The following is a 15,556-nucleotide window of genomic DNA, read 5'->3' as shown; positions in this document are numbered from 1 at the left end:
ACTTGGCATTTCTCAAATGGAGCTTTTGCACCCTGACCCTGCACCTGCTTCCCCCCCCCTTTTTTTTTTCTTTTTAAAAATCATCTCAGCAAATGGTATAAACACAGGTCTTCCGAACAAATCTGGGATCATCTTTGACTCCTCCCTTCCCACATCCCCCTCCCGCCCATCCATCCCCGTGGCAAGTCCTGATGATCCTGCCCATCACATCTCCCTCCATTCCTTTCCCTCCCTACCTGCATGGCCGCCGACTTAGTCTGGATCCCATTGTCTCTCACCTGGGTGGCGGCAGCCTCTTCCGGCCTGCCTGTAGCCCTTCACCAACCCATTTATCATCCTGTAGCTAATGTGGCTTCATAAAACAGAGCTCGGATTACATTATTGCCCTGCTTACAAGTCTTCTGGGACTTGACTTTGTGCCACACTCCTGCTGAGCCTTACCCCGGAGGACCTTCCTTTCCAGATTCATCTGGTTCTGGCTCTCCCCCCCCTCCCCCGCCCCCTTTTGCTTTTTGGTGCTGTGGCCATCCTAGCTCTCCTGCTCTGGATGTGATAAAGTGGTTCTCACCTCCTGGATGCTACACAGGTGGATCCCCCTAGAAACATCCAGTGCGTCTTCCCTCCCCAGCGTCCGCGTAGGCCTTCACCAGCTGGCCATGTTCCCATCTTTTTCATTGTGGCCCTCACTGCTCTGGCCACCTTGTCTAAATTGGGCTCTCCTCTTCTGTCTAGCTGCCTTCTTTCCTTCAGCACCATTTAAGGTTGTTGCTGTTTTTCCTGCCAGTATTGTAGGTAAACTGGGGGCCCGAGCACAGTCCCTTAGCATTTTTTTTTGCCTAAGACTGGCACTCTACCACTTTAGCCACACCTCTACTTCTGGCTTTTTTTTTTTTGGTGGTTCACTGGAGATTAGTGTCTCATGGATTTTCCTGCCCAGGCTGGCTTCAAGCTGCAATCATTAGATCTCAGCCTCCTGAGTAGCTAGGATTACAGACATGAGCCACCTACACCCTGCTACCATTCACAGTTATTTTCTAAAAAGGTCCAGTGTGCAGGCACCATGAGGCATTTGTATCTGTGCTGTTCACACACCCTCCCTAGAGCCCAGGGCATACAATGAGTAACTGTTGGATGAATGAATGAGTGAATGAATGAATGAGTGAATGATCTCTGTGTGCTGGGGTGGGGCTGGCTGGGTTTCCATGAATCAAAGCTAAGAGTAGAAACAGTCTAACCTGTAGCTGGCCACAGAGTCCCTTGGGGACCTTGTGGAAGTCCTTTTTCTGCTCTAAGCCTCAGTTTCCCTGAACAGGTGATGAGAGGATAGTCTAGACACCCTGAAAGGGCTTTTTTTTTGTGGTACTGGGGTTTGAACTTGGGCCTTTTCTGACTATGTCAGCACTCCACCATGTGAACCACAGTTCCAGCCCTTTTGGCTTCCGTTATTTTTCAGATAGGGTAGTGCAGCTCAAGGCTGACCTGGGTTTTGATCTTCTTATGTAGCTGGGATTGTAGAGACAAGCCACCATACCCAGATTATTGGTGGAGGTAGGGTCTTGTTAACTTTTTTTTTTGCAGGGGGGTGGCTTGGTCTGACCTCCTAGTGAGATCGTCCACAGCTCTGCCTCGTGAGTAGTTGGCATTTCTGGCAGGAGCAAGCACTCCTAGCCCAAGGGGCTGCTTTTATGGTTTGAGATTTGTATTGCTCTGGCACCTCTGCTCCATCCCCGCCTTGACTACATGTTCTGTGCTTGGCCCACAGGGTAATTTTGGGGAGACAGGTCCAGCTGGCAGTCCGGTAAGCATGCTTTGGATGTCAGGAGCTTGGGAAGGTCAAGGTGGCCCACTACCAGGAAGCTGATAGGCCTGGGCTCTGCCTCCACATGGCCTAATCTGTGCTAGACATCACATATAGCTTCTTCTCGTGTAGGGGCCACCAGGACAAGTGGGACCAGCAGGCATCAAAGGGGAAAAGGTGAGTCTGGGTCACCCCCCATCCACATGCAGCCAGGGGACACATCTCTGAGTCAGACTCTCTCATTCTGTCTTGCTATGTTGTAGACCCGGGGCCCCTCACCACCTGTAGGGTGAAGTCCAGCTCCCTGGTGTGGCATCACAACCAAGTCACAGCCTTCATTCCTGTGTACTGTTACAGTCTCTCCTGAGAGACCCCTTGATGTGTCCCCCACAGTCTCTCCTGAGAGACCCCTTGATGTGTATCCCCACAGTCTCTCTTGAGAGACCCCTTCATGAGTAGAGGGGCTGTATCAGATCTGGGTGCATTCTGCAACCTGAGGTCCCTTATAAGGCCTTAGATCCTCTTCTTCCCCAAGGCTTAGGGACTCCCTAACTCTGTCCTTGCTTGGCAGGGGGAGCCTTGTGAGCCATGCTCAGCCCAGTCCAGGATTCAGGAGGGAGACAGTCCTGTGGTGCACTTGCCCGGGCCAGTGGGAGAGAAGGGGGAGCCTGGGCCTCCAGGCTTTGGCCTGCCCGGGAAGCAGGTGAGTCCCAGGCCTCTGGAGGTGGGTGTGGGCAGGGCTTGAGAGAGGGGAGGAGTCCTGAGCAGAGCGGCAGGATGGGAATGTGCTTCTGTCTCCAGTGGAAGGGAGACCCCCAACAGGCCTCTGACCTTTCCCCTGTGACATCATGGCAGAGCAGGCAGAGGCCCACGGCCTCAGACCGGACAGCCTTGGTTCTAATCCCAGCTCAGCATTTTAGTAGCTCTTTGACTTGCCTCGGTCACTGTTGTGTCTGTATCCCTGCATCCTGTCCATGGGATATGGTAAAGCTTAGTCATGATGTGTGCAAAGTGCTGAACAGTACACGGCAAGCCTCAGAGAAGTGTCAGTCCCAGCTGTGGGTATCACCGTGATTGCTTTAACAGACAACCAACACCAGCCTCATGGGCGGCACTGCCAGCTGTGGGCTGCTTCTCAAACACTACTTTAATCCCACCAGAGCCCTATGGGGCAGGAGCCCATTCTATCATCCTCACCTGATAGATGGGGAAACTGAGGCACTGTGGCCAGATGAGATAATTTGCCAGGTCACACCGTCTGGCTCAAGTCTCTTCACTCACAGGAGAGCAGAGATTGTTGTCTGTTGGTTTTCTGTACCATCCCTGGGGACAAGGTGAGGGATAATGAAGGGTTGGGTGCTCCAGGGTGTCCAGCTTGAGTGAATGGGCACTGGGATGGGTTCTTCTCAGGGCAAGGCCGGAGAGCGTGGACTAAAGGGACAGAAGGTAAGAGAGCCTCTGTGGGTACGTGGGTGAGTGGGCACCCGCTCCTCTAGGCTGCCACCTGGCTTCCTCATCCTGATTGGCTTGTGTCTGCTTCCTGCCCCCCCCTCGCTTTCCCAGTCCTCAGCCCTGGTGAGGGATCTAGGAACAGCCTGCCCCTCAGCTGGGGCAGCCTGCTTTCCTTGAACCCTACTCCTAACAGGGTGATGCTGGGAGTCCTGGAGACCCTGGAACCCCAGGCACTTCGGGGCAGCCTGGGCTGTCGGGAGAACCTGGCATTCGGGGCCCCATGGGGCCTAAAGGAGAAAAGGTCAGTTAGAAGGCATGGGGGGATGTTTATTGCATGGGCACAAAGAGAGCAGATGGAGAGCTTCCAGGGGGAAGGAATACAGTGGCCCCTTGGGTCCTCTCTTCAGCTTGTCCTGTCAGGGGGCAATTTTGATTTCCCAGACCTGTGGGAGGGCAGGAGAAAGGCACAGAGGCTCCCTTTGCAATACCTCTGACCTGGCTCCCAGCCCTGGCTCACTGGCTCTTTGCTGCCTCCATCTCTGACCACAGGGTGATGGCTGCACCACCTGCCCCAGCCTGCAGGGGGCGCCGACCGACATGGCTGGACTGCCTGGGAAGCCAGGCCCCAAAGGAGAGCCGGGGCCTGAAGGTGTGGGCCGGCCTGGCAAACCCGTGAGTTCCAGTTCTCTGCCCCCTGGTCCTTCCCTGCCTGGGTTTTGCCTTCTCTTCCTCCTGCCCTTCTTTCCCCCTGTAGAGAGTCCATGGCTCCTTCATATGCTTTTTAGGGGCAGCCTGGTCTACCGGGAGTTCAAGGGCCTCCAGGGCTGAAGGGCACACAGGTGTGTGAGCAGGGCCGGAGGGCTCCCACATGTGGGTTCACATAGGCGAGGGTGGGAGCACATGGGGCTGGGGCCTAGAGTAGGGAATGGAGGTAGGTACTGAGCTGGGAGGTGGAGGTGGAGGAGGCCTGGGAGGTTGAAGAGGAGCTGGGAGAAAGGTGCAAGATGGGTTGGGCATCTTGAGCTAGGGATTGTCCTTCTGCCTCTTCAGGGAGAGCCAGGGCCTCCAGGCCGCGGAGCCCAGGGGCCACAGGTGAGCCTCCTGCCTTACCTTTGCTTTCTTACTCACTCTCCAAACTACGTGCTGATGCATCGCGCCCCTCACCCTGCCCCGGCACACAGTTCCGCCCATGTGTCCTTCATCTAGCAGTCCTGGGTTTGGCTTTGAGCCCCGATCCCCATCTCTCAGACCCTCCCTCTCCTGGGGGAGCTCCCCTGAGTTTGGGCCGGCAGATGCCCCACCCCAGACCAGTGGGGGCAGGGTCAGTGGGGTGGGCTGGCCCTGGCCCCTGTGCCTCACTCTGCTCTCTGACTCGCAGGGGGAGCCTGGAGTCCAGGGTTTGCCTGGCGTTCAGGTACGTGTGACTTGGCTTTGGCGGCAACTGGCAAAGAAAATAATCAGTCTAGGGTAAGGGATTAACTGTGCTTCCATCTGCAGGGACTGCCAGGGCCTCAGGGACCACCTGGCCGCACAGGAGAACGGGGTGCCCAGGTGAGCCTCTGCCTCCATGGCATTAGGCCGTCAGGGACTTTGCTTTGTTTTGGTGGTTCTGTGGTTTGAACCCAGGGCTCCATGCTTTCTAGATGAGTGCTATATCGCTGAGCCCTGTTTTGCACTGGTTAGTTTGAGACAGTGTCTTGGCTTTTTTGACTAGGCCCCTACCTAGACGATGACCCTCCTATTTTATGCTTCCCAGAGTGGCTGGGATGACAGGCATGTGCTACCACGCCCAGTTTCTTCCACACAGATGGAGTCTCATGAACTCCCCATGCTTCTAAACCCCCAAGGCTGGCCTGGAACCTCCATCTTCCCAGCTCCTGTAGGGCTTTTCAGTGCCCTGCAGCTGACAGCCGAGACTGGGCTTCGTGACACCCGTCAGCAGCCTGCCCGCACCGCTGGCGGGTGCATGTCACCACTGGATGGTGCTGATGGCAAGTCTTGCCCCCGTAACTTCTGTGCCCTTTCCCCCAGGGACCTCCAGGGATGAAAGGAGCCATGGGACCCATGGGACCTCCTGGTGCCAGCATCTCCGGGCCTCCGGTAAGAGTCCTGTCTGCGTTGGGGAGGCTGCTGGGAAAAGGGCACAGCGCTGACCCTGTCTGATCCAGCATCCTGGAGTGGAGGCGTGAAGTCTCCTCCAGCCAGCCTCCAGGAAGGAAGAGGCACGGGTGGCAGGGGAGACGGAGAGCCCTAGAGTGAGAACAGAGGCTCCTGCCATGTTTTTTCTCCTCTAGTCCCCCGCCACCCCTTCAGGTACCGAGGCTTGAACTTGGGACCTTGCACTCTCGCTTAGCTTTCTTCACTTACAGCTGACACTTCATCACTTGTGCTTCCAGCTTTTTTTTTTTTTTTTTTGAGGCTGGTTCATTGGAGGTAAGAATCTCTCGCATTTGTCAGCCCTAGCTGGCTTCAAACATTGATCTTCGGGTCTCAGCCTCCTGAGTAGCTGGATAATAGGTGTGAACCATCGACAACTGGCTTCTCCTCTATTCTTTTGAAAACCTTTTTATTATTAATTTCCTTTTTAGTTAGCATAAAGTAATACACATTTATAGGGTAGAGAGTGATACGTGTATACAATATGTACTGATCAAATTGGGGTGATGAGCGTTCCTGCCTTCTTATCTCTTCCTTGTATTCAAAGCCTTCAGCTGTAGTCACCCACTGAGCGACAGAAAGCTAGATAGTCCTCCCACCTACACATGATTCGGTACACGCTTATCCAATACCTCTCTGTCTCCTCCATCCTCTAGTTAGCACATTCCATTCTCTGTTCCTTGGAGACAGACTTTTAGCTTCAATAGAGAAAGAGAGAACAGACACCCCCTTTTTATTCATAGTGGCCTTGCCCAGGGACCGTGCTAAACTCTGAACACACAGAAACCAGCTTCATCTTTATAACAACCTGGTCAGGGAACTGCTATTATTATCTTTTCACAAATGAAGAAACTGAAGGCCAGAGAGTGAGGGGTGGAGCCAAAGGCTTGAGGCCCTCCTTCCCCCCCACCCCCTTTCAAACCTGGGACCCACTGAGCACCTTGTAAACCAGTGCTGCGGGCCCCAAACGTCCACAGTGACTGGAAGGCACGGCCCAAGACAATATTCCCTCAGGCCCAAGGCTCCTCTATTGAGCAAATTGCATAGATTAAGTAATAATAAGTGCATTTTCTCATTTTAGTCATCAAAGACCTGTCTAATACCCAGCTTCTACACCACATGAACCCACTCGAATTTTACAAGATGATATAATTTTAGCCTAAATCAAAGAAATGCTACCTTTCAGCCAGCCTGTGCCATGCTGGGTTGTGGGCAAGTGTATAATTTTCCTTGAGCTTTTGGTCATGTTGAAAATAGCTCGGTGAATGGTACCCTCGCCTGTCTTTGTGGAGGCCCCTTGTGAGAAATTCTGGTTCCCGTTTGGGAATCACGAATGGGTTCCTCCTGAGGAGGGGACACCAAAGCCCGGAGAGGGGCAGGGACTTGCCCGGGGGCCCTGCTGTGTCAGTCTGGATTGTCCAGCAGAACTGGTTTATCCCAGGGACAGCTAGGATAAAGGCAGAGGCCAGGGCCTGGGGCTGGGGGTCACCTGGTTCCCAGGTGCACAAGTGGAGGGTCTTGTGGAGGGCAGTTATTCCCAGCCTGCTGTGGGCCAGGCTGCCGTCTGCGGATCTGACCAGATTCACAGTGTTTCTGTAGCTGTTCCACCTCCCAAGAGCGCCCCACTTTCATGAGTTGTGGGACCTTAGGCAAATGGCAGTATCTCAGGGGCTCCAATTCCCTGTGGGTAAAATAGGAGCCAGAATTCCTTCCCCCTGGTGGGATGTGGGAGATGACTTTTGTGACAGACCAAATGGGTAGCACACAGGGTGATCAGGGATTTGGGGCTCAACAGATCCAGAGAGAGCTGTGCTGTGATTGAGATTTCTTGATGTACTGGGACTTGAACCCAGGGCCTCATTCATGCTTTTGCTCGGCTTGCTTGCTTGTGGCTGGCACTCTACCACCTGAGCCATACCCCTTGCCTTGCTTTATGCCAGTTCATTAGAGAAGGAACCTTGAAGTCTTTTCTGCTTGGAGTGGCTTTGTACCTCCATCCTCCAGGTTTCAGCCTCCTGAGTAGCTCAGATTACAGGTGCGAGCCACCGGTGCCATGCTCCTGTTTCTACGATGTATGGTTTCTTCCACTGTAAACCGAAACCCTGTCCTGCAGGGATGCAAGTGAAGGCTCCTCTCACCATTCTGACAGGCACTTGGTCTAGTGGGGTGCCCAGGCAACCCACTCTTGCTCCCTGCCCACTTCTCAGCGCCTCTCCTCCAGTGTGCAGGCACCGGTGGAGCTGACACTGCCTCTATTGGTCTCCGAGACAGGCCAGATGGCTGGCTGCTGTCCAGCCTCACTTACCAATTCTGAGCGCTCTCTCTCTCTCTCTCTCTCTCTCTTCAGGGCCAAGCTGGGCAGCAAGGACAGACTGGACTTCCAGGAGCCAGAGGGATGCCTGTGAGTATGGTGCCCCAGGCAGCAGGAAACCAGGGCTGGTCCTGTCTCTCCACCCCCCACCTACTAACCTCCCAGTGTTTCTTCTCTGCAGGGTGAAAAGGGATCTCGAGGAGAGAAGGTAAGTCCCAAGGTCCTGTGGTCATACCACCGCCCTGGGGAAGCTGTGCTTAGCAGGGTGGGAACAGGGGGGCAGGGGCCATCCCATTTCCTTGCTATTCACCAGCTCCCTGATTCCAGGGGCCTCAAGACTCCCCACTTCACATGGCTGCTGGCTTAGAACTTAGCCAGGATCTCAGGAGACAAGAGAACTGCAGAGGCCACCTTGGCAGGCTTGACGGGAGGAACAGGGCAGAGAGAGGAGGGACTGGGACAGAGGGTGTGGAAGAGGCAGGGCCCAGAAGGCCAGGCTGCCCACAGGGAAGCTGCAGCCCCAGCCACGTGGCTGACCACCAGCACTGAGTGTGCCCTGCGGCAGGACTCCTCTGCACACGAACCTGTCACATCCCCAAGCCGTCGATGCCCTTCATTTTTTGTTGTTGCTGTTGGTTGTGGGGCTTGAACTCAGGGCCTAAATCCTGTCCCTGAGCTTTTTTGCTTAAGGCTAGCGCTCTACCACTATGAGCCACAGTGCCACTTCCAGTTTTTGGTGGTTAATTAGAGATAAGAGTCTCATGGACTTTCGTGCCGGGGCTGGTTTTGAACCTTGATCCTCAGATCTTAGTCTTCTGAGTAGCTAAGATTACAGATGGAAGCTACCATTTTTGAGGTTTGTATCCCCATTTTAATGGTAGAGGCGAGCCCTTTTTTTTTTTTTGGCCAGTCCTAGGCCGTGAACTCAGGGCCTGAGCACTGTCCCTGGCTTCTTTTTGCTCAAGGCTAGCACTCTGCCACTTGAGCCACAGCGCCACTTCTGGCCATTTTCTGTATATGTGGTGCTGAGGAATCGAACCCAGGGCCTCATGTATACGAGGCAAGCACTCTTGCCACTAGGCCATATTCCCAGCCCGGGCCCTGGGTTTTAACCCTGGCCTATACCCCTAGATGCTACGCTGCCTCCTCCCCTCCCGCCTCCCCCCCGCCATTTCTAACCAAGGCTCTTATCTTTCCAGGGAGAGCCAGGGGAGTGCTCCTGCCCATCCCGGGGGGACCCCATCTTCTCCGGCATGCCGGTAAGTGATGCCAAGGGCCCAGCCCGCTGGGGGAGAGGCCTGACCTGCTGCCCAGTGTGCACTGGCCCCCGCGGGGCTTCACGCCTCAGCCAGCCACCTCCCCACGCAGCCCCACGCTTGGTGTCGACGTTGCCTATAACCTCTCCCCTTCTTTTGCGACCCCCACTTCCACCCAGGGTGCTCCGGGACTTTGGATGGGCAGCTCCTGGCAGCCGGGTCCGCAGGTGTGTGTGGCTTGTCTCCTCTGGCTCTCCTCTTGTCCGCAGCGCCCCGCGGCTTGCCCCCTCCCCCACCGCTGCCCTCAGCAGAGGGGCAGAGCCTTCTTCTGGCTCTGACCTCAGCTTTTCTCCCTAGGGTCCCCCGGGTGTCCCTGGACCTCCAGGACCCCCTGGAATGCCTGGGCTGCAGGTAAGTCGGGGAGACATGACTGCAGAGTTGGGGTCACAGGGCTCAGACCATCATGGCCACTGCTCCATGCTAGAACTCCCATACACTGCATATCTCCCTTCAGTCACACCTGCCTCCTGTGTCTCCCTCTCCCAGACCTTTCGGGAGGAATGCCCTGTTGTAGAATAGCCCAGGCACCCCACCAATACGTGCCAAGCCCAGCCCATGGGGAGAATTCGGGTCACAGTCAAGTCCCTGGCACTGATAGAGAACGCCCCAAGTTTGAGCAGTATTCAGCATTCGTTTGTTCATGCAACGCACGTCTTTGCCTGCCTGCTGTTTTCCAGCACGGGTTTAAGTGTGGTGATAGAGCAGCAAACAAACAAAAACTAAACCTCTGCCATCTTGAAGTTTAGATTCCGGGAGGAAAGACAGGCAATAAGCACGGTGAATCAAGTCAAGTCCGCTAGAATGTGGCATGTGGTAAGGAGAAAATAAAGCAGGACAGAGGGACAGGAAGTGAGTGAGGCAGGAAGAACGTCTGGGAAAAGTGCTGAAAGGAGAGTGATATTTAAACTCAGACTTAAAGGAAATACCAGGTAAGCCCGAGGTGGGGGGAGAGCATGCCCAGCAGGGGAAGCAGCAGGTGCAAAGGTCCCGAGGTGGGAAAGAGACATGCCTGAATGTACTAGAAGTGTCTGAGGGTCAGCAAGGAGGCCAGAGCCAGTGAGAGGATAGTGTTAGGGACTGGGATCTCTAGCATTTTGCTTAGAGTTGCCATTTCAAAGCCAGGAAGCCTCTATTTGAATCTCAGCTCTGGCATGTATGAATCCTAGCTGTGCAATGCAGGGCAAGTTACCCAGTTAATCTCGTAAGGAGATAATTACAGCACCTACCTCGTAAGACTTTTGTGGGTTTTAAAACAATTCACAGGATGGGGGTTGTGTGTGTGGCTCAGTGGTAGGGTGCTCACCTAACATTTGTGAGGTCCTATTCCATTTCTATTACCATGGGAAAAAAAAGAGGGGGGATGTTCACACAGGTGAAGTGTATGAGAGCTCTTCCTCCATGTAACAAAGTGCTCAGGTGAAATCAGCCATCATTACTGTAATGATGGCTGCGGGTAGGATGTTATAGTTTGCAAAGCAGGAACCAGAGTCCACACTGTCACCCGGCAGCCTCACCCTCGCTTCCCAGGAGTGCCCGGGTGCAGCAGTCCATCTGCAGGAGACGCACCGTGTCTTCTCACAGCGGCTCATTAACTGTGGGTGCTGGCGTGCTGTGCAGCCTGCCAGGCTGTGCTGGGTGATGGGGCAGGGAGGAGTGACTGCCGAGTCTCCAAGCTGAGTCTCCAAGGCAAGGCAGCACTAAGGAGCATCCTGCCCCTGCCAGGCAGGGTGCCAGAGGGCCCCCCCCTCCAGGTGCGGGAACAGGCTCAGCAGCACCTCCCTTACTTGCCCCAGACTGCACAGTCCTGGTGCCTGGCTCATGCATTCGTCCTGATCCATTTCTTAGGGGAGAAAACTAAGGCAAAGAAGTGAAGAAATGTGCCCAAAGCTGTATAGCCCATAAGGAGAAGATGGGGTCCCCCCGGGATGGGCAGGGGCACTCCTCCGGCTCTCCCTGGAGAGATGAGAGCCTTGGTTAGAAATGGCAGGGGGATGGGAGGGGAAGAGGCAACGTAGCATCTAGGGGTACAGGCCGGGGTTAAAACCCAGGGATCCTAGGGAGTCGAGCCTGGGTTTGAACTCAGGCTGCAGTCTTCCCTTGCCCAGGAGAACAAGACATGGCACATTTAGTTCTGAGAGGGCAGGAAAAACAATCAATCTCAGACTTGAAATAATGCACCAGTATTGCAGAAAGGATCAGAGTGAAGGATGATGATAGTAATGATAATAGTAATAAAAACACATTCAAGTCAGGCACTGGTGACTCATACCTGTAATCCCAGCTACTGGGGGGGCTGAAATCTGAGGATGCTGGTTCCAAGCCAGCCTGGATAGAAAAATCCAAGAGACTCTTCAATTGTCCAGCAAAAAAGCTGGAAGATATGGCTCAAGTAGTAGAGTGTCAGCCTTGAACCAAAAAGCCAAGCAAGCACGCTGTCTTCAAGCTCCATTACCAACACAAAAAAACAAAATGCCCAAGACCCTTCCCCTGTGCCAGGCACGATTCTAAACCCTCATGGCGCCGGGGGAGGGGCCACAAAGCACTGGGTAGTTGCTGACTTGGGCCTGACCCAGGCCTGGTGAGAGCCGGCCTCAGACAGGCAGGGCTGCTGGGGGCAGGTGTGTGTTCCAGGCTGGGAGCCTCAACTTGCGTGGAGGCAGCCCCGTGCAGGGGAGGAGCAGGCTGAGCAGCAGAGCATTCACTCAACACATATTTACTGCCTACCTCCTCCTTGTCTGGCGCTGGGGATTCAGAACGAAGCATCCTCCCTGCTGGGTGGTAGAGTGACTAATAGCAAACGTGCCTCAGGATTCTGCCAAGCAAGCAAGGCACTGCTCTAAGCTCCGTACGGCTGCACCACAAACTACCCCTGCCTTATAGATTAGGAAATGGAGGGCCAGAGTTGGGTTTATTTTCCTCCAAGTAAGCCTGCTCAACGTTAGGTGGTCAGGAGTTGCACCAGGAAGTCTGATTGGCCAGCATCCGTGTTGGAGGATGTCTTGTGCGGGATGCGGGATGTGGAAAGAACAGATAGGAGAAAGCTTGGGAGCCTGTGGCCCTGGCTGCGTCTCAGCCCATGCCTTAGTTGACTCATGATCTTTGGTGAGTTCTATCATCATCATCGTCGTCGTTGTCGTCTTTAAGTAGTTGTACAAAGGAGTTAGCATTCAACATGTCCGTTTATGAGTACGTTTATGAGCGCATTTTGATCAATGTCCCCTTTTCATCATTCTCCCCCCATCCCTCCCAATTTCATTTTGTTTTAAAGATGGAGATACCCATGATGCTGATTACATGAGAAAATAATATTTTTTAAAAATGAGTGTCTTAGGGAAGACAGTAAGAAACAGCAGTTAGGAGACGCTAACCCCTGCAATGTGGGGAAATGGTCCTGTGGGCTCGTGTGTGTGTGTGTGTGTGTGTGTGTGTGTGTGTGTGTGTGCTCCTTGGGCTCCTCAGCTTCCTCCTCTCCATACTGTGTCTGGAAACTTGTTGCAAGCTAAGAATATATGTGCTGGCCAGGACTCTGAGCTCTGCAGGGAGAGGGCAAGAAGCAGCAGGGTGGAGAGGAAAAGAGAGGGAGACCCTGGGGAGGCTCATTCCTATCTCTTCTTGGCCACAGGGAGTGCCTGGAAACAATGGCTTGCCAGGACAGCCTGGGCTCACGGCAGAACTGGTAGGTGCCAGCCAGGACTCCATGGCCACTGCCCCTGACCCCCCTGCCCTTCCCGGGCTGAGTGGGCACCCAGTCCCTTGAGCTGTGATGGTGGGAGGTTCCCTCTTCTTGCCCCCTCCCAAGGCTGGGAGGCTGGAGGAAGCCCCAATGGCACCATGGTCCTCAGGGTTGTGCCTGATTGTGTGAGTCCCTCCCCCACAACCCCCTGCCAGAGCCCACACATCTGTCTCTTGCAGGGTTCCTTACCCATCGAGCAACACCTCCTTAAGGTAAGAGGGCTCAGGGGGGTGGGGAGGCGCTGGGGGAGTGTCTTCTGAGGGGAGCCCTTGTAGCAAGTGCTTGGCTCTTTCTGGAGGACAGGATGGGTTTACTGTTTCTACGCAGCAGTCTAAGAGGGCCTGACCCGCAGCCTGGCCTATAACACACCCCATGCAATGCTTGTTGAATGAGGGATTAGGGGGTTCCCATGAGGGTACCCACTCATTGGAGGCTGGTAGCAGAGTGGCCAGCCGGCCCGGAGGCCCCATGGTGCCTGGGTCAGCCAGAGTGGGGCCTGGATACAGGCCCAGCAGCTTCCAAAGTGAGTGCAGAGGGTGATGGTGAAGCATGGATTCCATGATGGCTGAGTGATCCGTGCAGAAAGCAAGGAGGAGGAGGGGTTTGAGGAGCAATCCTAATGCTTGGGGAAAAGGAGGTCTTGGGGCCTGGGAGGAGCATTGGCCTGTATCATTTCAGGGCCCACAGGCAGCCTTCTTTTTGATGGTCATAGGGCTTGAATTCAGGGCCTGGGCACTGTCCTTGAGCTTTCTCACTCAAGGCTAATGCTCTTACCACAGAGCCACAACACCACTTCCAGTTTTCTGGTGGTTCATGGGAGATAAGAGTCTCATGGACTTTCCTGCCCAGGCTGGCTTTGAACTGTGATCCTCAGATCTCACTCTCCTGAGTAGCTAGGATTACAGGCAGGAGCCACCGGCACACTCTTGCATGTCAGCCTTCTTGCCTCCACAATGCTCATAAGATCACCTGCCTTGCTGGACCCTGAGGTTTGAATGTGGCAATGCTTGGCACATTACCAGGCCTGACCTCAGGGGCTGGGGAAATGACTGCGTCATCCTTGGGCTTTGCTGGGAGCAGAGAAGATGAGCACCCATCTCCTTCCTGGGGCCCCGCACCCCACACCAGTACACAGGGACACTCGAGTCCCCTGAGAGTGGAGTCTGGTTTTTACCGATCTTTGAAGGAAAGGACCCATATCTTCCATTAGCCTCTCAGTCCATGACCCGAAGAGCCCCGGGGTCACCGGGGAGCAGGTGGCAGCCTGTCTGCCCTGGGAGGCAAGGGCAGGCCCGGTCCCAGGGTGTCCACCACGAGTTGCTCCTGCAGCTGTTTCCCTGGCTCCCTTGGGCAGATGCCCTGGCGTTGGGCGCCAGCCCTCGCAGCCTGGATCCTCCAGGCTTGTCCTCTCAGCGGGCACAGGTTGTCAGAGCAGCGGGGACAGATGGCCCCTCTGCGGGCCCCTGTGCCTCCTCCCACACGTCTGTCTGGAAAGGGCTCGGGGCCTGGCCCCGCCAGAGCTGCTTCCTGGAGGAAACCCAAGCCAGTTGCTGGGACTGGGTCCCCCGAGGCGGGAGCAAAGCTGCTGCAGGGATGTGGTTGGGAGGCGGGCAGAGGACTCCTGGGCAAGGTGCCCGGCCCTGGGTTCCGAGAGGCCCATCCTGCCCAGTCCCGCCTGGGCTCCACTGTGCTCCCTGCTTCCTCCTCAGAGTATCTGCGGGGACTGTGCCCAGGGCCAGACGGCCCACCCCACGTCCATCCTGGTGAAAGGAGAGAAGGGAGACCAGGGCATCCCCGGTGTGCCAGGCCTGGACAACTGTGCCCGGGTAGGGACTGAGCGGGGAACAGCGTGTGTGTGTGTGTGTGTGTGTGTGTGTGTGTGTGTGTGTGTGTGTGTCCCTGGTACAAGGCCCTGACAGCCATGTGTGGTGGAGACCCCATGTGTAGGGTGCACATGGGGGGACGTTCCTCGGCAACCTCACAGGACACAGACCTCTTTTGTCCCCTGCAGTGCTTCTTGGAGCGGGAGCGCCCAAGAGCTGAGGAGGCCAGGGTGAGTGAGCCTTTGCCTTTCTGCCCTCCCTCCCTCCCTCCCTTCCCCCTTTCCCTTCCTTCCCCACAGGAACATGCTCACTCTCCCTGCCTCCCTCTCTTCTCCAGGGAGACAATGGTGAGGGAGAGCCCGGCTGTGCAGGGAGCCCCGGCCTTCCAGGGCCCCCAGGACTGCCAGGGCAGAGAGGAGAAGAGGTAAGGCCAGGCCCTCACCTAGATAGTGAGGGGCTCTCCATCTCCTGGGAGGTGTCCCAGGGGTCTCTGAAACCTCATCTATGGGTCCCCTTCCTACCTGGCCCCCTTCCTACCTGGCCCCCTCTGCTGTGCTGACACTCTGGGACATCTCTGCTTCCCGCCTGCACCCCTCTTCTCAGGGCCTACCCCCACCCCCCTCTGCATCTCATATCACCTCAGTGAGGCCTTCTTGCATTGCACCCTCCACCTGCCACCCTGCGGTGTATTTATGTCATTCAGGAACATTCCACAGGTGTCCACTGTAGTATTTGTTCCTGTCCACATCCTCTCTGGGATGCAGGTACTGCAAGGAAGGATTTTTTTTTTTGGTAATGTTTTGTTTATAGCCGTGTTCCCAGTCCCTGGACCAGTGCCCGGTATATAATAGCTGCTCAATAAACATTTGTTAGATGGCTGAAAGAATAAATGCAAGGCCATTTTAGTACCAGCTAAATGGTCCTGCTTTCCCATCAGCTGCTCTCTGCCACTGATGGCTGCGGCAG

General features: G+C 55.2%; 1 protein-coding gene across 5 annotated transcripts in view; it reads left to right on the top strand.

Moving 5' to 3' along the window:
- Col16a1 (collagen type XVI alpha 1 chain) overlaps positions 1-15,556 on the top strand; it is a 51,705-nt gene that overhangs the window by 15,914 nt on the left and 20,235 nt on the right. For 4 of the 5 annotated variants that reach the window (XM_048350741.1, XM_048350737.1, XM_048350738.1 and 1 more), the window contains 21 exons: positions 1,763-1,798; positions 1,931-1,975; positions 2,370-2,501; positions 3,209-3,244; positions 3,444-3,551; positions 3,800-3,922; positions 4,036-4,089; positions 4,301-4,342; positions 4,629-4,664; positions 4,748-4,801; positions 5,282-5,350; positions 7,755-7,808; positions 7,900-7,926; positions 8,918-8,977; positions 9,154-9,201; positions 9,332-9,385; positions 12,657-12,710; positions 12,947-12,979; positions 14,477-14,593; positions 14,779-14,820; positions 14,928-15,014. In XM_048350741.1, coding sequence (XP_048206698.1) covers positions 1,763-1,798; positions 1,931-1,975; positions 2,370-2,501; positions 3,209-3,244; positions 3,444-3,551; positions 3,800-3,922; positions 4,036-4,089; positions 4,301-4,342; positions 4,629-4,664; positions 4,748-4,801; positions 5,282-5,350; positions 7,755-7,808; positions 7,900-7,926; positions 8,918-8,977; positions 9,154-9,201; positions 9,332-9,385; positions 12,657-12,710; positions 12,947-12,979; positions 14,477-14,593; positions 14,779-14,820; positions 14,928-15,014 — 1,311 coding nt within the window. The remainder of the gene's footprint in view (positions 1-1,762; positions 1,799-1,930; positions 1,976-2,369; positions 2,502-3,208; positions 3,245-3,443; positions 3,552-3,799; positions 3,923-4,035; positions 4,090-4,300; positions 4,343-4,628; positions 4,665-4,747; positions 4,802-5,281; positions 5,351-7,754; positions 7,809-7,899; positions 7,927-8,917; positions 8,978-9,153; positions 9,202-9,331; positions 9,386-12,656; positions 12,711-12,946; positions 12,980-14,476; positions 14,594-14,778; positions 14,821-14,927; positions 15,015-15,556) is intronic. The other variant, XM_048350740.1, reaches the window with a different exon arrangement.

This window comes from Perognathus longimembris, chromosome 7 (genome assembly GCF_023159225.1).
Source record: "Perognathus longimembris pacificus isolate PPM17 chromosome 7, ASM2315922v1, whole genome shotgun sequence".
NCBI classification, from domain to species: Eukaryota; Metazoa; Chordata; class Mammalia; order Rodentia; family Heteromyidae; genus Perognathus; species Perognathus longimembris.
Note: the sequence above shows the minus strand (reverse complement) of the source record. Positions and strands in the feature narration are given on the sequence as shown.